General features: G+C 48.6%; 4 protein-coding genes across 5 annotated transcripts; 2 read left to right on the top strand and 2 right to left on the bottom strand.

Moving 5' to 3' along the window:
- Window positions 1-176: 176 nt before the first annotated feature.
- Window positions 177-12,347, bottom strand: EMC1 (ER membrane protein complex subunit 1). The gene is made up of 23 exons (XM_082777078.1): window positions 12,112-12,347; window positions 11,908-12,032; window positions 11,623-11,688; window positions 11,391-11,484; window positions 10,824-10,952; window positions 10,556-10,682; window positions 10,072-10,221; window positions 9,531-9,698; window positions 8,992-9,063; window positions 8,466-8,525; window positions 8,124-8,246; window positions 7,782-7,878; window positions 6,771-6,887; window positions 5,641-5,840; window positions 5,261-5,410; window positions 4,944-5,105; window positions 3,322-3,441; window positions 2,927-3,064; window positions 2,353-2,526; window positions 1,999-2,209; window positions 1,699-1,783; window positions 1,104-1,233; window positions 177-865 (listed from the first exon to the last, which is right to left on the bottom strand). Exons 1-23 carry the CDS (start codon window positions 12,192-12,194, stop codon window positions 686-688), a joined length of 2,961 nt encoding a protein of 986 aa, XP_082633204.1. The 5' UTR covers window positions 12,195-12,347; the 3' UTR covers window positions 177-685.
- Window positions 12,348-12,419: 72 nt separating this feature from the next.
- MRTO4 (MRT4 homolog, ribosome maturation factor) lies at window positions 12,420-14,981 on the top strand. Its single transcript, XM_082777079.1, has 8 exons — window positions 12,420-12,495; window positions 12,569-12,627; window positions 12,714-12,817; window positions 12,913-12,994; window positions 13,297-13,364; window positions 13,642-13,793; window positions 14,142-14,218; window positions 14,676-14,981. The coding sequence occupies exons 1-8, from the start codon at window positions 12,468-12,470 to the stop codon at window positions 14,820-14,822; spliced, it is 717 nt and encodes a 238-aa protein (XP_082633205.1). The 5' UTR covers window positions 12,420-12,467; the 3' UTR covers window positions 14,823-14,981.
- Window positions 14,982-15,290: 309 nt separating this feature from the next.
- On the bottom strand, window positions 15,291-20,527 carry LOC309886195 (aflatoxin B1 aldehyde reductase member 2-like). Its single transcript, XM_082776829.1, has 7 exons — window positions 20,306-20,527; window positions 18,983-19,170; window positions 18,350-18,454; window positions 17,299-17,395; window positions 16,971-17,070; window positions 16,408-16,537; window positions 15,291-15,834 (listed from the first exon to the last, which is right to left on the bottom strand). Exons 1-7 carry the CDS (start codon window positions 20,502-20,504, stop codon window positions 15,673-15,675), a joined length of 981 nt encoding a protein of 326 aa, XP_082632955.1. The 5' UTR covers window positions 20,505-20,527; the 3' UTR covers window positions 15,291-15,672.
- Window positions 20,528-20,541: 14 nt separating this feature from the next.
- On the top strand, window positions 20,542-25,091 carry SLC66A1 (solute carrier family 66 member 1). Of its 2 annotated transcripts, none has more exons than XM_082776830.1 (9): window positions 20,542-20,874; window positions 21,340-21,514; window positions 21,668-21,797; window positions 21,893-21,980; window positions 23,176-23,330; window positions 23,416-23,508; window positions 23,913-24,098; window positions 24,387-24,518; window positions 24,655-25,091. In XM_082776830.1, the coding sequence occupies exons 2-8, from the start codon at window positions 21,363-21,365 to the stop codon at window positions 24,483-24,485; spliced, it is 903 nt and encodes a 300-aa protein (XP_082632956.1). In that variant the 5' UTR covers window positions 20,542-20,874; window positions 21,340-21,362; the 3' UTR covers window positions 24,486-24,518; window positions 24,655-25,091. The 2 variants fall into 2 exon arrangements, with proteins under 2 accessions (XP_082632956.1, XP_082632957.1); XM_082776831.1 differs by having other exon boundaries at window positions 24,387-24,524.
- The last annotated feature ends 139 nt before the right edge of the window (window positions 25,092-25,230 follow it).

Here is a 25,230-nt window from a genome sequence, read left to right as displayed (position 1 = left end):
GCGGCGCGTGCGCGGTGAGCGCGGCGCTGAGGAGGGGCTGCGGGGAGGGCGGGGTTTCGCTGAGGTAAAAGCGGGTGCGCAGCAAAGAGCAGGCGGGGAGGACTGGAAGAGAGCGGTGTTGTAATAAATACAGAACACGGAGAGAATTCACAGTCACGTTCCTCCTCCCTCCCGCCCCTCCAAAGCCCGATGAGGCAGTTTCCCCCCCCACTTCAGTGACTTTCACCTCACAAGCCCCCAACCCAGTTCCCACAGCTACATCCAAATTGCAACTGGTGTCAGTCTGCATCCTTCCATCACCACGATCTCAGTCAGAAGAAGAGGTGAGCATCCACAGAACACACCTTTAGTATTATCTTCACTGAAAACAGGGATTTTAGGGCTTTAACAGAGAGCGCAGGGAGGTCTGGGAGTGTTTTTTGTTTTGTTTTATACAGTCACAACAGCCTTCTGTCTCTTCACTATCTCTCTTCCATCTCTTCTCAGGAAGCATACCGTTTTGTTGTACAAGCAGCTTTTCCTTGTATGTATCTTCCAGCAGAAACGCAAGATTAATGTTTACATTCATCATGGTCACTCAGGATGGCATCTCTAACTGAGCCCGGGGGTGATGCTGGGTCACAGGTCACGGAGCCAGCCCAGGTCCCAGGTATCTTCTCCAGCTTCATTCTCATCACATATAGCCTTACCGCCAGGCACGGTTCAGCAGTTTCACCTGAGCCAGTCTCTTTGTGATCATAGTAGCAAAAACCAGCCCAAAGAGGACACTGCTTATCAGCACGTAGTCGTAGTCATCTTTCAGGACATCAAACTGCTTTGAGGGGTACACTCGGGTCTGGTAGATGTCCAGGCCATACGCAACAACCTAGAGAGACAACACTGTGAGCAGATAGCACAGCTTCCTCCAGAAACGCATTTACATTTAAAAATTAAAAACAAAAAAACTAACCCACATCTACAGTTCTGATTACAAGAAGAAATAATTAAGCAGTGAGCAGCTACATGATCTGAATTTACAGACCTGCTTGCCACAGGCTACCGTATTACACTGCTCTCCCTACAAATTCCACAGCTCTACCTAGAAGTGTTTCCCTTGTACTCACCAAACATGTAGACTCTAGACCAGAGGGGGCTGTATAAATCCCTCTTATTTGGGATACAGTTTGATTGTAGTTGATAAACCTCTCAGCATGGATCTGCACATCAGGGGAGTATGGAATCAAGTTCTCTTCTCTGAAAGGTATTTAAAGTGAAATATATTTAAAGAGAAATCAAAACCCAACTAAACGCAGCATGCAAAGGACATTACCTAATCATCACAAGCTAGTGAACTAAAACAGCAAACTCAGCAGCTTTTCCCCAGCGCAGATTCTTTTTTACTGTAAGACAAACCAAGCATGCCAGCTGGATCAGACTACAATGGAGCAGCCTCCTTTTAGAGTTCTAAAGTTTTTTGTGTCAGTCTTAAAAACTTCAGCCTGTTAGACAGCTACTTCTTAAAAGGGCAGACAACAGGCTTTTTGCTAACAGTAAGACCTGCTGTAATACAGACTGGGAGCAAAGTAGCCTCACTTAAATTCATGCAAGAATTGCCCTTAGTCTGTCCAGGACAAATTGTTCTACTTCACACTATATTACACACAAAATCCATCACTATTCAAAGCTGCCCAGGAACAACCGTTATTGTGCCTTGCCTACCTGGTCTGCTCTGTAGGGATTTCTGGGCGACGAGGATCCAGCAGAGCCTTTGGAAGAGAGAGGATAGCCCCAGAGGGAAGCCCAACTGTGCATTAAAAGAAGTGCATCTTAAAAACAGTCATTTCTGACAGCATTTTCTAATGACTAACACAAATGCTCTCCTGGTGCACATCCTAGCACTTGCCAGGACTCCAAAACAGCCCACAACAAGCAGGATCTTAGCCAGAGAACTTCATCTGAGCACAATGCCTGGTTTATGCAGGTAACACAAACATTCAGAACAAAGCAGCACCCACTTACTGAGCAAGTGACGGCTGGTGATGCCCCGCTCAGTGATGGTGGCTTCCATGGCACTGATAGCAGAGGGGAAGATATAAGATTGCTGAAGGACTTGAGGCAAAAGTGGGCGGTCCAGGGAGCTGAAGGCTGTGGCATTGTATTGCTCCGTCCCCTCATACAGCTCCAGCACAGTGAACTCATTCCGACGTGCTTTTGTGTTCCAGTATTGATACTGAAACGAGAGGGGTTTTAGGAATGTAGAGTACGTTGAGTCAACAGCAGGAAATCACAGAGAATGGTCCAAGTATCTTCTCCACACAGGTTTGTTACTTGACCCTATCTCCTAAACAGGAAGGACAGAATAATACTCCTTACCACCACCCAGTTCTCCGAATGGACCATGTGGACAGGCCCCTTTGCTTTCTTCTGTACCGAAGAGTGGATGATTCTGCCTGTGACTCCATCAATCAGATATATTCCAACGAAGGTGCGCTCATGGTGTGTATCTGTGCTCTCTGTCACCACAGCAAGCAGATTTGGATTCAAGGACTATAGCAGCAGGAAAAGAAAAAACAAGTGAAACCCTTGCTTTTAGTGCCACAGGCAACATGCTTATCTGCATTTCATCCAGGACTAGTCACACTAAACAAAGTATCCTACTTGCACAAATCCTATGGAGAAACCAGCAGCAATTTCCCCATCATCATACGTTTGACTGATTTAATTGCGGCAAGAAAAGATTTTATAAATAAAACCTGCATCAAAATTAGTATCATCTGCAAGAAGTTATGGATATTGAGATACATATATATATATATATATATATGAAAAAATATGGATACATATAGGAAAAAAGGCGTCACAGGGCAAAGGCTTAATGCCTAGTGCCTACAAAAGGTGTTGAAATCTTGCAGTGAGCTAATGCATCAACAAAAAGTTCCTACAGCACCTTATAGAGAACACTGCGATCTCCCATCACACGGCCTTGTGAGTGCACATGCTCATTGGATCTCTTCCCTTTCACTGCTACTATCTTTTGTACTTCAGGGGATATGAACACCTCCCAGATCTCCTCCGTTGTAAGGTCCTACAAGGAGAAAAGCACAACGTAGCAGGTTTTATCTTGTCCTCAGAAACCATCTTCACCAGTAAGACAAAGGGAGCTTTCTCTGCTTTTAGATTTTAAAATTTCTGAGACACATTTAAAACACAGAAGAAGTCATAAGTCAGCTGAACTACTTTTATTCCATGCCAAGCTATATAAACCCACTGAAAAGATCCACCCACTATCCAGTAGACATTTAAGAAAGTAAAATCAATTAGATTGCAATACATCTTCCACACCTTTTTCAGCCTGAACCCGGACAGCCTGCCCTGCTCAGCATCCACTAGATAAAAGAAGATAGAATGGGCTATTTCTTCTAACTGACGAAGAACATTCTTAGTTGCTGGGAAAGCTGTAACCTGGAAAAGCAAAGAAATTTACACAGGTTAAAAATGAACTGAAAGACAAACAAACAAAACACAGGCAGATTATTTGAAACATTTTCAACACAACAAGGTCTGTCTCATCAGGATAATCTCTTATTTTTGTGTTAAACGCAACTCACAGAATCACAACTGTAGGGGTTGGAAGGGACCTCAAGATATCATCAGGTCCAGCCCCCCTGCCAAAGCAGGTTCCTCAGAGCAAGCTGCCCAGGTAGGCGTCCAGACAAGCCTTGAATATCTCCAGAGAAGGAGACCCCACAACCTCCCTGGGCAGCCTGTCCCAGTGCTCCGTCACCCTCCCATGAAGCAGTTCTTTTGCATGTTGGTGCAGTACTTCCTGGGCTCCATTTTGTGGCTGTTGCCCCTTGTCCTGTCCCCACAAACCCCTGAAAATAGGTTGGCCAAATCCCTCTGTTTCCCACACTTAAGATACTTGTAAAAATTAGTAAGATCCTCTCTCGGTCTTCTTTTCTCAAGGCTGCATGGACTCTCAGCCCCTCCTCACAGGGGAGATGCTCCAGGCCCCGTATCATCTTTGTGGCCCTTCGCTGGCCTCTTTCCAGGAGATCCCTGTCTTTTTTTGTACCGGGGAGCCCAGAACTGGACACAGTGCTCCAGGTGAGGCCTGACCAGAGCAGAGCAGAGGGAGAGGATCCCCTCCCTTGACCTGCTGGCCACGCTCCTTTTAATGCCCGCCAGGATCTCATTGGCCTTCTTGGCCACCAGGGCACACTGCTGGCTCACGGCCAACCTGTCGTCCACCAGGACCCCAAGGCCCTTCTCCGCAGAGCTCCTCTCCAGCAGGTCAGCCCCCAGCCTGTACTGATACATGTGGTTGTTCCTTCCCAGGGGCAGAACTCTACACCTGCTCTTATTAAATCTCATTTGGTTTCTTCCTGCCCAGCTCTCTAGCCTGTTCAGGTCTCTCTGAATGGCAGTACAGCCTTCTGGTGTGTCAGCCACTGCTCCCAGCTTTGTGTCATCGGTGTACTTGCTGAGGGCAGACACTATTCCCTCGTCAAGGTTGTCGATGAAGATGTTAAACAAGACCAGACCCAGCACCGGCCCCTGGGGAACACCGCTAGTCACAGGTCTCCAGCCGGACTCTGCACCAATGATCACCACCCTCTGAGCTCGGCCAGTCAGCCAGTTCTCAACCCACCTTACTGTCCACTCCTCTATCCCACACTTTCTCAGCTTTGCTATCAGGATGTCATGGGAGACAGTATCGAAAGCCTTGCTAAAGTCAAGGTAGATGCCATCCACTGCTCTCCCCCCATCTACCCAGCTGGTGATGCCATTACAGGAGGCTACGAGGTTGGTCGAGCACGATTTCCCCTTGGTGAATCCATGCTGACTACTCCTCATAACCTTCTTCTTTTCCTTCTTTTTCTTTTTTATTGTTTTGTTTTGCTCCAAGAGAGGTATCATTAGCCATAACATGAAGAAAACTGTCTCCAGGCAAAGCAATTTACCTTGTACTCATCATCGATCAGAAGCAGTACTTTGGCATAGTCTTGATCCATAATAGGCAGAAGCAAAGTCTGAAGAATCTGACGCTTCAAAACAGGGGGTGCTACTTGACTTCTCTTCCCAAAGATAGGGTTAAAGACATACAGAAAGCTCATTTTGGTTTCCTAAAAAAGATGCAAAACTTTAATTCAGACAAAAGAGGTGCTTGTCTACCTGTCACCTGCCAGCATTGACTATTCCATCAAAGTATTCTGCCTGGACCACTGAAGGGATTTTTCTATCAAGACCACATCATGGGTGATAGAGGAAAGGGACTCACCTTGTCCTTAACAAGCAATGTGCATTGTGGAGGGTGGGGGAAATGGGCTGTTGTTCTTTGGACCATCAGCTTAAAAGAGGCACCCGGTCTCACATTCCTGAGGTACTGCTTCCACAAGATGGTGCCAGAACTGCTTTCAATACCAAAAAGCTGAGCAGAGAGACACAGTAAAACACAAAGTTAAGAACACATCTCTCACATTCAAGTACTGCATCCTTATTCCAAGTATGACAAGGAAAAAGAATTTTAGTCCCTATCCAAAGCTACCACAAAACATCTCCTCAAGACATTCTGCTCAAACACAGGTAGAAACAGGAGAAATTCAGTGCTGAGACTCTAAACTTCAGCCCAGAATCAGATTCTTACCCTGACTTCCTCACCTTTCCCGAAGCGGTGACCATCACCATCATTTTCTGGAGGTTGAATTCATCTCTGGCTAAATTGTCAATGTTAATCTCATTTTTAATCTGACTCCGGGGTTTCCTGGCATCATAAAACATTTTCCAAAGATGGGCAGTCCAGGCTTGCAGCAGAATAAGCTGGGAGGACAACCGCTTCAGAAACATCCCCAGCAAACCATCTGCAAATAGACCAATGGTGATAACAAGGGGAAAAAGGTTACATCCCACTCCACAATTACCAATCTTAACCAGTAGAAAAACCACAGCCATGCACAAACCTAGGACAGCCGTTTGCCTCTGCCTTCCCATGCAGAAAAGCAGGGTTATAGTTATCGCTTATGACACACCTTCTAGCATTTACCAACCTTCTTGCCACTAGTGTAGTTTATTCCAAAGGACATTCTCACCAACTGAAAGCAAACCTTCCTGTAGAGTAGATGACCTTTTCCTTAATGTTCCTTCTTTCTTGCTGGCAGGCTTGCAGCAAGCACCCTCCTAAAGCTAACCCACCTACAAGGTCAGTATCTCCCCTCTGCACTCATCACGTAGAGCAACAAAAACACTTGTAGTTAAAAAATACTTAATTCCACCCAATTAGGGTTTATATTTCACTACTTGAAAGGAGCAAAACCAGCAGGCTTCAAATATATTTCACCACTGGGAAAGCAAGCAGAAAGCAGATCGAGTTCCACTAGAAGGCGTTAGTCAGAAGGATTAGACAAGGATTAGACAACACTGCATGCAGTCTGAGGTTACCTTGAATGGCTGCATCCAGGACAGCAAGAAAAAACAAAACAAAGCAAAAACAAAAGCTATTGCAAAGGAGTCTTCCAGAAAGAACACTATAAGAGGATCAAAGGGAAATTTTTAAGGGAGATGGCCAAAATCCCTCCTACTGCTGCCAACCATTTTTGACTGTAAGAATGTAATACATTCACCTGCTCTACCTTTGGCACTGAACTTTAAACAAATATGGGTTTATTTCTGCTCACTTGAATTGCCAGGAGTTGAAATCTCAATCTCAACTCTCAGCTCAGATGAAAAAGAAAATATTTGTTCAGGAAGAAAAAATAAACTCGTGCATAATCTCGTTAAAGTCTATGGCTTACCTGCTTTCTTTCCAAACTCTCCCTCCAACTCAGCCTGTGCACCTGTGAGAGGTAGATCCACCATCTCCAAGCTCACCACTTCTGCCAGTGACTCCTCTCTACTCCATAAAACTTTTCCTGGTAAGAAATATGATATTAGAAATAGGATATTGGGAAAAATCAAAATAAAGTAAGAGCATACTACACATCTGTGCTATGCCTAGTTGCATTAGCTGGTGTTGCTCATAAAGCCCTTTTCATCTTAATCTCCAAGAAAACACTTCTGGAGGAAAAATCATTACTTGATATAGAAATATCTTCCTGGTGCTTCAAATGCAAATCATTGTTCTTCATTAAACGCAAAATAGAATATACCTAATAAAACACACTTTGCTTTTTCATGGACAGACCGATACATTATGCAACTGGAGCCACTATTGCAAAAAAACAAATCAAAAAGCACAAGAACACTAAAACCAATTTAATGTTTTAAAAGGGTTGAAATCTGTAAAGTTTTTTCAAAATATTTAATATTCAGTATGAACTTAGAGATGCCTTTTAACCCCTATAATATTCATGTCACCAAAATGGACTTTCAACCCTTTGTCCAAATTAGCATTTCTGCCAGGAGAATTTTTCCTGAAGAAACTTTGAGGAAACTTTACAACACAGCTTAGGCTCTCATCCTACATTAAGAGTTTTGAAATCTAAAATAAATAAATCAAAATAAAAATCCAAAGGTTCTGTCTGTACAAACAACACCACAGAATAGTTTCCTATGAAAGATGTGAAAGAGGGTGAAAGATGATGCAAGCCTCCAGTATCTTTCAGGAGATACAGTTTCAGGGGATAAAGCTCAAGAGATTTCAATTAATTTTGGCAGTTTCCAAAGAACACATTCATAAGATACAAGAACTGGGTTGTACAGCACTGGAATCTTCTCATCCTACAACAAGAAGGTATACACTGGTAAAAAAAAAAAAAAAAAACAAAAAAAAAAAACAGACCAGGTTAGCTGTTCGTGCCAATTACCTGGCTGCTGAAGGAACATCAGCATGTGGTCTTCTGTTTGCACCAATGCTCGATAGCCTACAGAGTCATCCTTCTTCAGGAAAACTTGGATATACAGCTGGAAAAAAATAAAAGGCGAGCAAAACAGTAAGGTTAATGATCACATCACCTTCTTGGAGGAAAGCAAAACCTCAGGCCTCTGAGGTGAAATGAGCAAACAGTACAATTGCACCCAGTAATCCTGTACATTCACAGAATGCCTTGCATCTCATCTGGGCAGCTCTACAAATCCTGCCAAATCAGGGTATAAGGGTATCACAAGTCTCATAAATCACAGGATTGAAGTAATCTCTCCCTGCTCACCTGCTCTGGTTTGGCACCGTTATGCTCCAGGTTAAAGGTAATTGTGGTATCCAACAACCTTTGTCCAGTTTCAACCAGGTAGAGATTAATATTGTAGGTTTGATTGGAACAGGTTAAGGATTCCTGTAATATCATGCAAAAAAAAAAAAAAGCTGAGTTGAACTTAAATGCCACGCCAAATTCTGCACAAGAACTTCATGTTGAGCAAGAACTATGGCTTCTAGATGGTTCTGCATTATTTGTGTGGAAGTGGTACAACACCTTTTACATTTTGCTCCAACAAGCAAAGGAAGAAAATGGGCTGTCAAGTACTTCCATTCTTGAGAACAACCTGCCTTATACCTGTTTCTGGGAATCCTCCAGAGCATTTCCTGCATAAAGGTCATCAGAGTTTACAGGTTTCTGAAATGAGAAGAGGTAACATGGCTTGAGTCCCCAATGGAAGTATAAAAAATAAAAATAAAATGTTTTTTGAGTGCCTGACAAGTCTCAGCTTGACTCTTAAATCAGGCAGGAGATAGTTCTGATAAAGTTCACATCAGTAAAGTAGACTTCTGGGTTACACACTAACAACATAGCACTAGCCAATGCTAAAAAAAAAAAAAAAAAAAAAAGCAGGCTGTACATAGGACAGCATGCCTCACCAAGCCAGAGATAGCCTTAGCTGAATGTAATCAAGATCTGCTTGCATGACCATTGACATCCTACATCTGAGAAGATAATTAAATCTTGCTGCTATTAATGCTGATAAATTAAATCAAGCTGCTAGTCACCCCTTGGCCTGTGAAGGAAAACACTTGCGGAACCCACCCCAAGGAACAGCCACACTATGGAGCTCTGCTACATAGTACCAGCAAATTGCACCAACCAGTTCACTCCTGCAGGTCAGCACAGCAGCCACAGTCTTCTCTCCAGTTGTTGCAAAGCTCACCAGGGCTGCCTGAGAAAAAAAAAATAAATAAAAGCAGAAAGTCATAAAACAAACAAGAAAAACCCCAAACCTCAACAAAAACTACCCATGAAACAAATTAAGCCAGTGCAGAATTAACAGATAAGCTTTCACAGTCAATTTTTAAATTGTATTGTTTCACCAAAAAAACAAACAAAAAACTCTAAAGCTGAAAATACTCCTCAGAAAGGTCACATAGATACACGTATCTCTCCATCCACCTCAAACCCAGGAAGCCATCTCAATGCTGACAGTTACCAGCAACAAAGTATAACAAAACCCATGTTTGGAAACATGTCAGCTGATGCTATAAATGCAACCAAATGGTTTTCAGATGTTGCAACAGAGAACACAACTGAAAAAAAGAAGCTCAGCAGCTTGTTAAAAACACCTAGCACAGGGGTGTTTGTTTTTAAGCTGTAATCAGCCCTCTCAGTTAAATGCTCTTTCTTGGTTACCTGTTGGAAGTCTCGAAGGTGGCTGAGCAGCCCATGTTTGTACTGCAGCAGAGAGAAGTGGGTAGGAGACAATTGCAAGAAGAACTGAGTCCGTGAGGCATTGATTAGATTGGGTTGAGTGGCCAATACCCTGGGCTGGAAGCCATCAGCAAACTCCAGGTCAAGTGACTGTGGAAAGGAGACAAGCATATGTTGTCATGAAAACTTTTTCTTCAGTGAAACGAATAGCTTCCTTTTATCAGCAGCAATATACGCTTTATGAAAAAGTTCCATCAGGAAATAAAAAAAAGAGAGAAAAAGCAAGGAAAGCTGGATTACCCTTGAAGCAAAGCTCTAGAGACATCAATCCAGAAGTACTGATTTAGACACAATATGTAGTTTTCTCTCCTTTCCTTCAACTTCTGGATCATGCCCACCCCCAACACAGAGCTCTTCAGTCATTCTGCAGTTTGAGAGTAGAACTGCTGTACTCCCAGGCTCAGTCAGGCCCCAGATTAGTTGGACAATGAATTGTGTACCGTGCGCTCTCAGCACTGCTCACCTGCAGCGGGATCTGCTTCATCTCCTGCTCTGTCTCCAAGGAGCAAACATAAAGAGAATGCGTATCCACGTCTGCGCACACCAGCACTGCCTCCCCCACCACGCTGCATGCTCCGTTTAAGCTCTTCAGCCACGGGGCTGCTACTTTGGTCTGCCGATTGAGACATGATGAAGATGTCAACGGCATAAAAGTCTTCAAAGAAAACTCAGCCACAGCCAAAGATATTTAAGATAGAATTATTTTTACACATGACCCCAGGATAAACTGTCTATCAAGCTGTGATTTCCAAAATGGTCTTGACTAGCGACTACAAGGACAATTAAGATTGCTTTCAGGGCATTCAATGGTGAAATCCATTTCTTGGCCAGGAGGCAATGCCATGGTGAAAGGGAAGTTTAATTGCATCACACTAACAATTAATTACTCTGCACAACACGTTTATTAACATCAAGCTCAACGTTTTGGAGCCATGATCAAGCATTACCTGTTCTGTGATTTCTCCATCTTCTACACTGAACGTTAAAACATTCAAGTGGCTCTGGGGAACGATTCCAAGCACATGGATCACTCCAGTCCCACGGGAATATAACAGCTGGTACCGAGTACTCTCACTGCAAGAGAAGCAGTGGCAATGAAGCACCTCTTTCTCATGTTATCGTTTGCAGAAGCATAAGACAAGTACAGCATCCTTTCAGCCCCAAGGCATCAGAGTCTGACAGAAGTTTATGCTTCTACTGAAAATACATTCTCACCTTTCTGGTAAGTGTTCTACCCATTTCAGGTGCCCGTTGGACAGGTAGTGAAGGGAGATAGCTGCCTTCTTCAGGACTGCCACGTACTTCACCGTGTCCTGTAGCCCCACCAAACTAGCTGTCTGGAAACTAAACACAAGTCAGAGACAATGAATTAGAAAGTAATTTTTAGGACAAAAATCACCCTATTTGAACACCCCCTTCAAATGTTTAAAACCTATCTTGAAGTACAACTTACTAGTCACTTTAGCTATCCTTGCTGATTTCGAGCCTGATCATTTGACTAGAATCTAAATAGCCCAATGCAAACACGTTTAACATTGTATGTGGGAAGAAAAGAAAACACCCATGAAATAAAAAGTGTATCTTCTACTACTGGTTAGCTAAGACATAAAAACAGCATTAAATTTAACTAATTGTGCATCGCTATAGAATTTATCCAGATGTTATTTTGGAAACCTCGCATCCAATATATCCCCATAACACAGATCCAAAGTAGGAGACCCCTTTCCTCCACTGTAGGCCACCATGACAAAGGGAAGAACACAGCCCAAACACAAGTCCTACCTGCCAGTGTCCAGCGACGTCTCCCAGTTCAGCCCTCCAATGTTGGTCTCCCAGGAACGCAGAATGCGCCCAGCATTGGACACGGTGATCGCATCTGCTCAAGAAACAAACACAAAGCTTACGTCCACCACAACTCCACAAAGCGAGGAGCTCTGGCAAGCCTCGCAGTTCCCAACACACAGCTGAGGTCCTGTTTTAAGGACAATCGCTCACACCTGCCTGCTCTCCTTACCCTGCCCGTGGACCAGCATCGCATCTATCGCTCCTTCGGGGGTTCCTTTGTCTACATGACGCCACACTGAAAGAAACACAGTTAAATGAGAACGAGATTCACTCCCCAAGGGTATTTAGCTGTTGTTATTTTTAAAACCCGGCTTTTTAGAGCAAAAAGCAACAGCAGGGCGCAGCCTGCCTGCCCTAATGAAGCACCTGAAGCTCCCCCAGCCCAGCACCGCGCTGCCCTCAGCCCCCCACGGCTCCAGCCGCTCTCTGCACCCCCCGGCCCCACTTCACTCACGGATTTCGCCGTTCCTGGAGCTGAGCGCGGCCACCACGTTCTGCTGGGTGGCCGCCAGCAGCTTCTTGGAGCCCTGCGCGGCCTCCAGGGAGGCGAACTTCAGCTTCCCCACGTACTGCTGCCTCCTGCGGGGACACAAGACGCCGGGCCCGTGAGGCGGACCGAGGGCAGAGCAACCCCCGGGGGCACCCCCCAAGCACTCACCAGTCGAATTTCCCCACTTGGTCCTCGTAGACGGCAGCCCCCAGCGGCACCAGCAGCAGCAGCGCCCACAGCCCCGCCGCCATGGCAGCAGCCACCAAGCTCCCAGCGTGCCCCGCCACAGGAAACCGGGGCTTTAACACCTCCCTAGGGCTGCGCTCAACGCTGCCTGAGTGAAAACCCAGACCTAGAACCGCGGCGGTATCCCCACAGCAGCCCGAAAAGGGTCGGGGTGAGGAGAAGCGGCGGCAGCCCCAGCCCCTGACAGGGGAGCCGGAGCCAGCCCCGGCCCCCACAGCGGGCAGCCCGCCGCCGCCTCTCCCAGCAGCCCCCGCGGCGGCCGGGGCCCCGCAGGCGCCATGCCGAAATCCAGGCGAGACCGCAAGGGTGAGCCCCCAGCTCCCCTCCCCGGCTGTTCCCCCCTCAGCTCCCCTCACTAATGTGTATTATTTCCCCGTAGTGTCCCTGACGAAGACGCCCAAGAAGGGGCTGGAGGCCAAGCAGGCGCTGATCGCTGAGGTGAGCCCCGCGCGGTCGCCGCGTTTCCCCCATTCCCCCCCCCCTCCACCTCACGGTGCGCTCCCCGCTGACGGCTCTTCACACAGCTGCGGAAATGCGCCGACACCTACAAGCACATCTTCGTCTTCTCCGTCGCCAACATGAGGAACAGCAAGCTGAAGGATGTCCGCAACGCCTGGAAGCACAGCCGGTGAGCTGCCGGCCCCGGGGTGGGGAAGGGGGGATTGGGATTCAAGGCGCTTCTCCACCCCCCCCCCTCCTCCTTCACCTCCTCTCTCTCCGCAGGATTTTCTTCGGGAAGAACAAAGTCATGATGGTGGCGCTGGGGAAGGAGCCGAGCAGCGAGTACAAAGAGAACTTGCACCAGGTGGGTGCTGAGGGCAGCGGGGGATGCTGGCTAGGGCCTCCCAAAGCCGTGTCTGGCTTGGGCTGGCCGTGGAACAGAATGCCCCCCTCATGGGTTCACCTGGTTCCTCATCCTGCATGTATCATGTGCTGTTTAATCTGCCCCTGCACACAGATGTGCAAACAGGGTGGAGAATAATCAAGGCTGAGTATTAGAAATGGTTCTGGGGTCTGTTTCGAAGCTTATCCTGACATACAGGACTGAACTCTAGAAGATAGTGGCCTGGATGTTGCCTCAGCCCCCACATGGTTTATTTCTTCCAGGTCAGCAAACACCTGAGGGGGGAAGTTGGTCTCCTCTTCACCAACCGCACCAAAGAGGAGGTGGATGAGTAAGTACCACATGTCCATGTGATGGCTGTGACTCTGAAGTACAGAATGGCCTCTTTCTCATCCCCCTGACTACCTCACTTACTGCTGCTCTGATTTATGCTACCTCAAGTAGCAGTGCTGGTTTTTAAGGTATTTCCAGCAGTAGGGAGCAGCACAAAGCCTGCAGTTAAGCGCTGCCTTCCTCTGCTCCCCACGAAAACAAACAAAAAAAAAAATGGAGCAATCTGCCCAGAGAGCATTCCTGTAGCTCATCCTCTCGTTGCCCATCTGTCTCAGTTGGTTCTCCAAGTTCAAGGAGGTGGACTTCGCACGAGCAGGGAACAAGGCAACTTACACTGTCAGGCTCGACACAGGACCCTTGGAGCAATTTCCCCACTCCATGGAGCCTCAGTTACGGCAGCTGGGATTGCCAACAGCTTTAAAGAAAGGTACGTGAGGTGGCTGCTTCAGTTTTGGTCTATAAGGTCTGTGCAGGCTGTTTTAAGGAGAGCATTACAGTCAAGTGTAACGAGAACTGAGTGTTGGAGAAAATCTGGTGGAAACCTTTCTCCTTGTACAGGTGGTGCTCAAATTTATTTATTTTTTTTTATTCCTCTTGCACTATCTTTCCCAAACCCAAGTCACAGGAGCAGGGAAGCAACTGACTTTCTGCCATCCTTTTTTCGGTGCAAACAGCTGGGCCTAGCCTATAGCCAGCACACTGGCATCCAAATCAGAAGCCAGATGCATTTTGTTTGTTTGTTTTTAGGCTATTACAAGAGCTTTTGTTCCCGCAGGTGTGGTGACGTTACTTTCAGATTATGAAGTCTGCAAAGAAGGGGACATTCTGACCCCTGAACAAGCCCGTGTGCTGGTGAGTAATGTGACACAGCACCTGCACAAGTCTGTCTCTGAATTTCTGCAGAGACAGAATCGTTAATTGTTTGGTTCAATTCTGCTCATGGGTCTCAGTTCTCAGACCGAGGTGTGCAGTCCTTCGCATCAATCAGGGCAATGCAGTGAATATCCTAAAGGGGGTGCCAAAACTCTGCTTTGCCTCTGCAGCAATAAAGCTGAACACCAGGGTTTAACAGCCAGGCTGAAAAAACAGCAATCCAAGATGTGTTGGAGGCCAAGGTGGTTGTTCAGTATGTGCTACTTTGGTGTTCCTTAAATCCAAGCAATCAAGGAAATGGGCAGCACCAACTCTTGGCTGCTAGGGAAATTCAGTTCCATGTAATATTTCTCAAAACCAGCTTATATGGTACCTGTATTGTTAAACTGGCCACAGAGACAACAGCGCAGAATGACAGGTTTCTGCTCTATCCTAGAAACTCTTCGGCTACGAGATGGCAGAGTTTAAAGTGACCATCAAATTTGTGTGGAACTCTGAGACAGGAGAATTCCAGAAGCTTGTGGCAGACGAGGAAGAGGAAGAAGATGAAGAGGAAGAAGACAATGACATCTGTGAGGACTAGCAGCAGTCCTTGTGTTTGGACGTTAGACAGATCTCTGTTTTAGAGATGAAAGGGGAGGATGTTTTCCTTGCCTGTTTGCAGGGAGAGGATGTATGGCTAACTCAAATCTTGTTAAAAGATTATCTATGCTTTTTTAATATAAATGTATATAAAACTTCAGCTTGGTGTCGGTGCTGTATGAGTGCTGCTGGGATCCAAGGAAATCCCAAGACTCCTGTTTCATTAGGGTCCAGTTTAGCTCTGTAGACGACTTAGGCCAGGTTTAGTTATGGGTGCAGAGTTGAAGACTCTGGCAAATGCTCGTAGCATAAATTTCCCTATATACACCAACTACTTGGTAATTTTTGTTTTGACATAACACACCTGATACTAGGTAAGGTTATCGGTTTGGGCTCATCTTCTGATAAGAGCTACTGCTGCCAGGGAAATACCAACCATGATAAAGCACCACAATTAAGAGGCAGGGACTGTATTAGGAAAATGCTTTATTCTTTCACATAATTATTTAAGATTCCTTATTAACTGAAAGCAGCACTAGGACCCTCACCCAGTTACATTCTCTATTTTCTCCTATCAACTGCATCTTTAAATTACAGCATGTGCTGTGTAAAGGCAAACTTCTAGGAGGGGAGACAGTATATGGACATGGCCCAACGCACCGAGTGCTGAAGGGGTAGTGTAGGCACAGGCACATGAATCATACAAAGCTTCATCACTACGAGAAAAATCACAACCTGCCATGTCAATCAGCGGGGCGGCATGGGCAAGTACCTCTTGTGCTTCCAGAGACCTGTGCTTCACCCTCCTGCTGAACCGCTCATGGCACCAACTTTCTTTTCTCTACCCCAATCTAGCGGAAATAGTTGGGGCAGTCGTGCGCAGTCAGGTTCCAGGCTGCGTCAAAGGCCTCCACGACAGGCGGGAGCAGGGGCCCCTCTTCGCTGTAGTCAAGGTTCTGCTCTAGCTGCTCCAAGCTGGACATCCCGATGATAACGGCGTCTCCCAGAGAACCCTTGTAAAGCAATTTGAGGGTAAGCAATTCCTCTTAGAAACTCAGCTCACCTCCCGAGCCATTTCAGGCCAAACCTTAAATGTTTCTGATAACGCAGTAACTCCAGGATGTTTATGCAACTGATGCAATAGAGTTAAACTCGCATGAACTCCAAGTTGCTGTCTCCAAATTGTGCCTACCCCTCAAGGCTGCTAAATCCCACTTTATGGGGGTGGCAGGAGCCGTGCTGGGGAGATGGGGAATATAAACACTGACTTCCTAGTCGGTAAAAAGCCAAGTCATCTCTTCAAGGAAGCTGGCTGGTGGGGAAACCAAGACCAAAGTAACTGGCACTTAAAATCTTCCAATCCTATGAACACGATATTCTGTGGATCAACAGCTGACTTGCCCCTACATCCTGATGGGCGGAGACTGCACAGCAATTTTCATTTTGAACCACCATGAACCCACAGGATATTTAGATTAAAAGATAACTGTCCACAGGCATGCAGTAAACCACTGCGTGCTGCAAAAGCTGCCCAATTCAGGTACTGCTGCATAGACTGCTTGGTTATGGCCAGGTCAAACTCTTACCTGCAGTTTGGAGTGATTGTACAGCCAACGCAAAGCAGCAGAAGTCAGGCTTGGTGGGTTGGAACCATAAGCATCTTTCAGAGCTTTTTCTACTAGGGCAATTCCTTCAAAATTCTGCTTCTTCCAGTACCTGCAAGAAGAGAAATCAATGTTACTGCCCTTGTGAATCATAAATCTATATCCTAAACGAATACGAAAGGCTTTTGGGAGCCTCGTACAGCTATCTGTAGCCCCCAAGGTCTTCCACAATCCACCCCTGCAAGTCAGGGGGAAGCTGAGCTTCAAAACCACTCTGAAAAGCTGTCATGTGCCACAGTCCCAACCACGTTCGAAAGAAGGAAACGAGGTGCTCAGTGCCGTTACCTCAATCCTGAACAAAAGCAGCATGAAGGCTGCCCTGCAGCAGCCCAGAAAGGACACAAACCTGCACAGAATCACTGCACAGGATTTGGTCATTTTGCTTCCTCACAGCAGACTGTAAGGTTGGGATTTTTTGTTCTGTTTTTTGACAATGTAGCCACTCCTGTCCCACCTCCCTATTCTTCCAGGGGTACAAGACACACCTGTCCCTGTAGGCTTGAGCCCAGTCATTCCCAAAAAATCTTCCAGTGGGTTTGCGAGTGTCTTTATCCTCATACTTGTACTTTCCAGTCAGCAGCCCTCCTGCAAAGGGTCAGCAGCATGTTTAGTGATGAGCTGGCTCTTCTACAGCCCCCATTCCACGTGTTTTTGTCTCAAAGTCTCCTTGACCAGTCAGGCATCTCTGACCTGGATGATGCCTTAACAGATTCCTGTGACCACATACCTATTTTTGTCTCTCCTTTCCAGTGGTTGCACCCCTCCAGCCCACACCACCCCGCAGTACCCCTCCTTGCCCACCCCTCCCCGTACCAGCCAGAGGGTTGTAGGCGTAGAACCGCAGTCCGAAGTGTCTCAGGCAAGGGAACAGCTCAGCTTCCACCTGGCGAGTGGTAGCATTGTACATGCCCTGCACAAAGGTGAAGACAACAATCTCAAACACTAGCTCATGATAGCAGTGATGTGCACAGGATGGCTTCAGGCCTCCCAGCATGAATCCTGGCTGGTTAAGTCATGACTTAGATCTGCTTATCAGGTGGCACCCAGGTATCATTTAGCGGTGACACCAGGTCTGTCAGCCAGCAGCAACAGTTTATTTGCAGAGCAATGCACTTCTATCCTTCATTAGGCTTTTCTTCTCATTTTAGTTTCTGCTCATAAACAAAACTGGGCATTTTGGGATCTGTACTTGCAGCAGATATGCAATCTGGGAAAATAATTTAGCTTTTTACTCATTCCTGAAAAAAAAAAAAAAAAAAAAAAATACATCTGCAGCAGCAAGATTCCTCCTCAGAAGTGCTATTCCCATTAAATGGTGTTGGAGTGCCCCTTTCTATAGATCACAGCTTTATCAATCATGCATTAAAGGATCTCAAACAGCCTTTTCCCCATCCTTCCCAGACAATACTATCATCTTATCCAGAGGAGTGGCTTCAGGTCATACCAGTTCATTAGCTGCCTAGGAATAGACTTACAGGACTGCAAACAATAATGCAGAAATTACTTCAGTTTCACATCACACAACTCATTAACTCCAGAAAAAAAAAGTGCATACTCAGCTTTTTCTTGGAAGTGATCTCACTCAACTTCCTCTTCACCTGTGTCCTGAAATGCGCCCTAAAAGGACTTTCCAGCCTAACTGCAGCAGCTTCCTTTTTGTGTTTATATCTGGCACACTGGGAGCCACTCTAAGACTTGGGGCTCCCAGCCCCTGCCTCATGGTGACCGACCATTGCTGTCTGCTGTTATGACACACAGAACCACCTGTGTGTTGTTTTGGTCTGAAGCCTCAGATTCTTTCAGTTCAATTTGTCTCAGCCTCCACAAAAGATCTGCTGGACCATGGAAGGTCCACATCCCTCACCTGGTAGACAGTTGGCATCACCCAGTTGTTGTATTTGCAGATGGTGCAGATTTCTGCAACCTCCCATGCTGCATAGTTTGATAGTCCGAGTTCTTTAAACTTCCCCTGTAGAGAAAAGGAATAAAAGGGTATTCAAAGCCAAGCTTTAAAAGTGTGTTTGTAAACAGTGCAAGATATGTGTGGTGAAAGGGACAGTCACTGAAATTTAGCCCAGAGTTCTCTGCTCATCCCTGTCCAGCTCTTCCAGATGATTACGAATTATAAGACCTAACAAAAACATTTCCCCTATTTCACATTCCTTTTGAACTCACACTTCCAATTTCAGTGGCACTATTAGGTCAACGCAGTTCAGGAATTCTTCACCCATTACCTGAACTGATCTGAACCTAATTTGTTAACACAACTGAAAACAAAGTTCACAAGTTCTAACGGTTCCAAGCACGCCTGAGAACAAAGTGCACCATGTGAACTAGGTGAATGTGCAAGAGTGCCGGTTGTATGGCTTCCCCCTGCTCCCCCCACCTAGTGCTGTGCAAACCCCACGCTGCAGAGGAACGCAGCGAGCATCCCAATTTAAAATGTGGTGGGAGGGAATCAAGAGACAGTCCAGGACTGGACTTCTTCCCACTTTACTTCTTTGTGCAGCTCATTGCAGGCACGCAGAGTCTCCTCCACCGGGGTGCCGTGGTCAGGGGAGTGGAGGTAGAAGAGCTCCACGCTCGTCCTCTGCAGCCTCCGCAGGGACTCTTCCAGCTGCGATCTCACGCACTCGGGCTTCAGCGTGTTCCCTTCCCATGGGTTGGCCTTGGTGGCGACTTCCACTGGCAGAGAGAAAACGAGCAACGATGAGCAGGGGCTCTGCGAGAACGGAACAGGCTCGGGGCGCCCAGGGGACGGCCCCTTTCCCCTCAGGGCCGGGGGTCGCGCCCTCACACAATCACAGAATCACAGAATTTCTAGGTTGGAAGAGACCTCAAGATCAATGAGTCCAACCTCTGACCTAACACTAACAGTCCTCCACTAAACCATATCCCTAAGCTCTACATCTAAACGTCTTTTAAAGACCTCCAGGGATGGTGACTCCACCACTTTCCTGGGCAGCCCGTTCCAATGCCCAACAACCCTTTCAGTAAAGTTCTTCCTAACATCCAACCTAAAACTCCCCTGGCGCAACTTTAGCCCATTCCCCCTCATCCTGTCACCAGGCACATGGGAGAACAGGCCAACCCCCACCTCGCTACAGCCTCCCTTGAGGTACCTAAAAAGAGCGATAAGGTAACCCCTGAGCCTCCTCTTCTCCAGGCTGAACAAGCCCAGCTCCCTCAGCCGCTCCTCGTAGGACTTGTTCTCCAGGCCCCTCACCAGCTTTGTCGCCCTTCTCTGGACCCGCTCAAGCACCTCGATGTCCTTCTTGTAGCGAGGGGCCCAAAACTGAACACAGTACTCGAGGTGCGGCCTCACCAGAGCTGAGTACAGGGGGATGATCACCTCCCTAGCCCTGCTGGCCACACTGCTTCTTATACAAGCCAGGATGCCGTTGGCCTTCTTGGCCACCTGAGCACACTGCTGGCTCATATTCAGCCGACTATCCACCATCACTCCCAGGTCCATCTCCGCCAGCAGCTTTCCAACCCCTCATCTCCCAGCCTGTAGCGCTGCTTGGGGTTATTGCGCCCCAGGTGCAGGACCCGGCACTTGGCCTTGTTGAACTTCATGCAGTTGACCTCAGCCCATCGGTGCAGCCCATCCAGATCCTCCTGCAGAGCCTTCCTACCCTCGAGCAGATCGACACACGCACCTAACTTGGTGTCATCTGCAAACTTACTGAGGGTGCACTCAATGCCCTCATCCAGATCATCGATGAAGCTATTAAAGAGGACCGACCCCAGCACCGAGCCCTGACCCCTTCCCCTCAGCCCCCTGCTCCCCCCTCACCGCCTTCCCCCTGCCCGTTACCCGAGTGCTCTCCGGCGGCCAGCAGCGAGCCCAGGATGCGCTCGGACTCGCCGCCCGCGTACATGTACGCGGTGTCCAGCAGGCGGTGGCCCCGCCGCACGAAGGCGCTCAGCAGCGGGGCGCTCCCCTCAGGAGCCACCCGCCGCCCCAGCTCCATGGCGCCCAGCACCACAGCGGGTCTCGCGCCTCTCGCCGCCATCGCTGCCTCTGGCACTGGGCAGGCGCGCGCAGGGGGAGCCTCCTTGTTGCTCGCTGCTCGCCCCGCCCGGGGAGGGGAGGGGAAAGAGAGGGGAAGGGGGAAGGCTGTGAGGCAGAGCCCGGCCTGCGCGGAAAGAAACTTTAAAATAGATAGATATATATCAAAAAAAAAAAACGGGGTTTGGGGACGAAAGCAGCAGGTTTTCGCCAGGTGAGAGGTTTGGAAGGAACGGTAAACCTCCGGATAAAAACGGCAGAGCTTCCCCCTCAGAAAAGAAAACAAACAACAAACTTCTAAAAAGGAGCAGATTTCTCCCAAAAAGCACCCTGCCGAAAAAAAAAAAAGCAGCAGAGCGCCGCCAGCGAGCGAGGTAAAGCCGGTGCCGTGAGGGGGCGGGGGGCGGCTTCTGCCTCGGGGGGATCCTGCCCTGTGGCACGGGCACCCCAAGGGAGGCTGTAGGGAGGCGGCACTGGGCTGTGCTCCCACCTGCCTGGCGACAGGACGAGGGGAAATGGGCTAAAGTTGTGCCAGGGGAGGTTTAGGTTGGGTATTAGGAAGAACTTCTTTACCGAAAGGGTTGTTGGGCGTTGGGATGGGCTGCCCGGAGAAGTGGTTGAGTCACCATCCCTGGAGGTCTTTAAAAGAGGTTTAGATGTAGAGCTCGGTGATATGGTTTAGTGGAGAACTGGTTAGTGTTAGGTCAGAGGTTGGGCTGGGTGATCTTGGAGGTCTCTTCCAACCTAGATGATTCTGTAATGCTGTGACCGGTCGGGGTGCCGCTGCCAGCACAGCTCCCCTGGCTCCATCCCTCACCTCTCGCCCCGCATCCCCTCAGGAGCATCCCCGCTGCCGCCCGCCATGGCCTCGTGGCGCGGAAACGGCTCTGATTGCCCCAACGGCTCCCGCTGGGTGCTCGAGGTGTTCGCTGAGTGCGCCCAGGACGGCCGCGACATCGCCAGTGTGGTGCTGGGGCTGGTCTCCATCTGCTGCTTTGCCGCCGCGTCGTTCCCGTGAGTACCACAAAATAGCTTCAAAAGAACCAGATTTTCTGTCCCACTCAGAAACGCTGGGTTTCACACCCGGAGGGAGCAGCCCCAGAGCATGGGGTGGGTCCCAGGTGGTGTTGAAGTGGTTGGAGCTGACGGTTTGTGTCCCCTCTGCAGGCAATTCTACCAAGCCTGCAAGACGGGCATCATGGACCGGGCCCTCTCCATATACTTCCTACTGGGATGGCTGGGGGGGGACCTCCTGAACCTCATCGGTTCCTTCTTGGCGAACCAGCTGCCCCTGCAGGTACCCTCTGGCCTGTGCATCTCTCCCTTTTCCCCACGAGTGGGATCAGGGGGAAGCCTTTCCCTGGGACCACCAGCTCACGCCTCTCCCCACAGGTCTACACGGCCGTGTACTACGTGCTGGCAGACCTGGTCATGCTGTCTCTGTACTGCTACTACAAAGCTAAGAACCAGGGCCGAGGATGTGAGTTTTGGCTGAAGCATGGCGGGATGGTGCTTACAGCTGCTTGGTCGCTGCTGCCTGGCTGAGGGAGGATGCGGGGGTAGAGGGACCCTGGAGAGGTGTAGATGTGGTGTCTGTTAGATGCCCCTTGTTGATTGCTGGCTTTTGTCACAGATGACCTGTCACCCATGAAAGCCACCCCTTTATTTCTAAAGCAGCATTTTGCTGAGAGCAAACAGTACTGGCGTGGCTGGGGGCTGTGCTGACCCTGCCAGCCATCGGGGAGGTGCACAGAGCATGGGTTGAAAATAAACCCCTCGTGAGTCGGGGGAGTGCAGAAAGCACCAGCAGTTACACCGTGACTCTGTGCTGGGGCTGGAAACCACGGCCAGCTCTGCCAAACCACAGGAGAAGGGGCACTGTCCTCTGGCTGTGGTGATGCTGCCGGCTGTTTTGGGGTCCCAGCCCTTCTTGCAGGTAGTGACAGCCTTGGCAGGATGGAGAAAAATTTCTCCCCTGCTCAGAGGGAATAAAAGGGGGGAAGGGAACCTGAACAGGGCGCTGCAGGTCTTGTGAGGCTTAAATGGCAAGAGAACCTGATTTTTAGTGTGGCAGCTTCCTGTGAACTACAAACAGGAATCCCTGGACATTATTTAACTTATTAAAGCAATTTATTAAACCAGTTGATGGATAGCTCATCAACTATACAGTTATCTTAATGCTAGAGAACTTATTTACAGAATACTATATAAAGACGGCCTGTCTTACCCCTGTCCCTTACCAGGGTGGGCGGCATGGTGGAGCCAGTTTGTGCAGGACGAGCAGCAGATTTAAAGGTTTTTAAGATCCTGAAGACCTTTAAAAAGGGCTGGGTCTGGCAGGGAGTTTAACAAGCACTGCTGTGAGTTAAGAGTGTGAAAAGCTTCAAGACAGGGAGATGATTTCTAAAGAGTTCAGGGCTTTTTTAAAACTTGACCGTTCTGGGTCTACCGAGATAGGAGCAGTTTCCTCCCTGATAACTTACAAATTGCCCTTATCGCTGTGAGATAAGAATCCCATGTGAGCTATTGTCTGGTACAGACTCTGCAGCCGCAGATGAAGATAGGAGAGCTTGGGTTTTTATTCCCCTGTGTTCATCTGAGGGTACCAGACCCTGCAGAAGGGCTGCCAGGGTGGAGGAGCCTGCCCTAAATGTTTTCTGCTTGCTTTCCTGCAGTCGTGGCTCCCATCAACGTGGCCTGCCTCTTCTGCCTCCTGGGAGCGGCCTCGACCGTCCCCTTGCTGGGCAGGGCCCCAGGCCTGGCCTCCGACTCCACAGCCTTCAGAGGGAGGTCTCTGCTCTCTGCTGGCCTGGAGGAGCCTGAGTCCAAGGTGAGCCGGTTCCTCAGGCCAGGGAGGCAGGAAGGGGAGCCCCCGAGGGCTGGGGGCCTCGCTCAGAGCCTGCTTTGCCTTGCAGCCTTTCACCAGGAGCGAGATCATCGGCTTCACCATCGGCTCTGTCTCCTCCGTGCTGTACCTCTGCTCCCGTCTCCCCCAGATCTACACCAATGTAAGTGAGGGCTGGGCAGGATGCAGCAAGCCCCAGGATCTCAGCACAAGTTTAGTTTTTAGTTGGGGGTTTTTAGTTTTTAGTTTGGGGTTTTTAGTTCCTCTTTGCTTGGTGTGTGCAGCTCCCCTGCCTCTCACCATGTCACAAGGGATTATCTTTCTGTATTTACGCTCTGCAGCCTGATTAACTTTTCTCCCCTCCCTTGAACGCAGCAATACTTTCAACATGGTCTTTCGTTTTTTTCTTCTTCATTTACAAGCAAAAGGGGAACTAAAAGGCAGTGCCTCAGCACCCTTCTTCTCTCTTCCCAGGGGAGGGTGATTAATGCCACTGCGGTGGGGAGATTTTGGAGCTGCACCCAAGCTCCTCTCCCCGTCCCCATGTAACATGGCCTCTCCTTCCAGTACCAGAGGAAATCCACCGCTGGCGTCTCCTACTCCCTCTTCGCCCTGGTGATGCTGGGGAACTTGCTGTACGGTGCCAGCGTGCTGCTGAAGAACCCCGAGCCGGGGCAAGGTGAAGGGGACTATGTCCTGCACCACCTGCCCTGGCTCATCGGCAGCCTGGGCGTCCTCTCCCTGGACGTGGTCGTATCCTTTCTCCTCCCGTGGTTTTCTTCGGGATGGTGACACGCAGCTTTTCCAGGACTGGGCAGAAGCGCGTGGTGGTGGTGCTTTTAGGCTGTCCTTTCCTCCCTTGTGTTCTGGTGACTAATTCAGCATTGCAACAGCAGAGTGCTTCAGACCAATTTGCAATTCAGCTCATCATCCCTGTACCCACATCAAGGCCTCCCCGTGCTTCCTCTTGTGGTGCAAACAGCTTTTTGGGGCTGGTCGTAGCTCCATGCATTCCTGTGATGAGCCTTAACGCCTTCCCAGATCTCTTTCCAGTTCCTTGCTTACCGCGGAGGGCAGCCAGGTACAGGTGAAGAGAGAGATGCTCTTCTCGGCGGGCAGGGCAACGGCTTGGACAGCTGACAAAGGAGCGCGGCCCAGCGCCAGAGCAGCGAGGTACTGGTGAGGAAGCTGGCCTTGAAGCCGGGCAAACCTGCCTCTCAATCCTGTCCTCTTCTCTGGCTGGCACTTGAGAGAAGAGGGTGCGAGCCAGCGAGTGATTTGTGCTGCTAAAACATGTATGCCTACGCAGGTGGCACAGGATGCTGCTGAGAGACCTCATGCCACATAAATACCAATGATACTACCGGGATAAACAGAAAAACTTTCGATACCTCAGCAGGTCACTCTTCCCTGCTCTGAGCTCCGCAGCTGACCTCAGTCACTTCTGCTTTCTGTACCTCAGCGGTGATGTGGAGCTTGCACACTGTGGGCAGAAGCAATGATGAGAGCCAAAGGAGCTGCGGGGAGGGCAAAGAGATGACTGACCCGCCACAGCTGCCAGCACCGCATGCCTCTGGGGGGTGGGTGGGTCTCACGTCCCTGCTCCTGAATTTCTGGAAGGCGGGGCAGTGACTGGAACCCATCTGGAACAAAGGGAAGGTGCAGGGCAACCAAAGTATTTCGGTTCACACACAGGTATTTTAATTAGCATGGCTCTGATTTCTATAAACAAGTCCTTGCCCCATGTGCCTCCTTTGTTTTTATTGTGTTGGTTCATCTGTTAGTTCCTGCCTCCTAATTGTTCTCATTAGTTCTCTGAAATGCTTGGACTTTTCACCTTTCACCTCACCTACATTTTATTTGTATGGGCTTTTGGGGGAAGATG

Source organism: Aythya marila (genome assembly GCF_965140915.1).
Source record: "Aythya marila genome assembly, chromosome: 21".
Taxonomy (NCBI): Eukaryota; Metazoa; Chordata; class Aves; order Anseriformes; family Anatidae; genus Aythya; species Aythya marila.
The sequence above is the reverse complement of the archived record's forward strand: the minus strand, read 5'-3'. Positions and strand labels throughout refer to the sequence as shown.

What these genes read in the sequence shown, in the direction of transcription:
- EMC1 (XM_082777078.1), bottom strand. Translation starts at nt 12,194, where the DNA reads ATGGCGGCGGGGCTGTGGGCGCTGCTGCTGCTGGTGCCGCTGGGGGCT. An exon ending in ACCTTCGAGACTTCCAACAG is followed by an intron (nt 9,064 to 9,530) that starts GTAACCAAGAAA and finishes TTTTTTTCTCAG; the next exon opens with GCAGCCCTGGTGAGCTTTGC. An exon ending in GTCTAGAGTCTACATGTTTG is followed by an intron (nt 866 to 1,103) that starts GTGAGTACAAGG and finishes TTGTCTCTCTAG; the next exon opens with GTTGTTGCGTATGGCCTGGA.
- MRTO4 (XM_082777079.1), top strand. Translation starts at nt 12,468, where the DNA reads ATGCCGAAATCCAGGCGAGACCGCAAGG. An exon ending in AGCAGGCGCTGATCGCTGAG is followed by an intron (nt 12,628 to 12,713) that starts GTGAGCCCCGCG and finishes CTCTTCACACAG; the next exon opens with CTGCGGAAATGCGCCGACAC. An exon ending in ACCAAAGAGGAGGTGGATGA is followed by an intron (nt 13,365 to 13,641) that starts GTAAGTACCACA and finishes CATCTGTCTCAG; the next exon opens with TTGGTTCTCCAAGTTCAAGG.
- LOC309886195 (XM_082776829.1), bottom strand. Translation starts at nt 20,504, where the DNA reads ATGGCGGCGAGAGGCGCGAGACCCGCTGTGGTGCTGGGCGCCATGGAG. An exon ending in TGATGCCAACTGTCTACCAG is followed by an intron (nt 17,396 to 18,349) that starts GTGAGGGATGTG and finishes ACCTTTGTGCAG; the next exon opens with GGCATGTACAATGCTACCAC. An exon ending in ACAATCACTCCAAACTGCAG is followed by an intron (nt 15,835 to 16,407) that starts GTAAGAGTTTGA and finishes TTGCTTTACAAG; the next exon opens with GGTTCTCTGGGAGACGCCGT.
- SLC66A1 (XM_082776830.1), top strand. Translation starts at nt 21,363, where the DNA reads ATGGCCTCGTGGCGCGGAAACGGCTCTGATTGCCCCAACGGCTCCCGC. An exon ending in TAAGAACCAGGGCCGAGGAT is followed by an intron (nt 21,981 to 23,175) that starts GTGAGTTTTGGC and finishes GCTTTCCTGCAG; the next exon opens with TCGTGGCTCCCATCAACGTG. An exon ending in TCCCCCAGATCTACACCAAT is followed by an intron (nt 23,509 to 23,912) that starts GTAAGTGAGGGC and finishes CTCTCCTTCCAG; the next exon opens with TACCAGAGGAAATCCACCGC.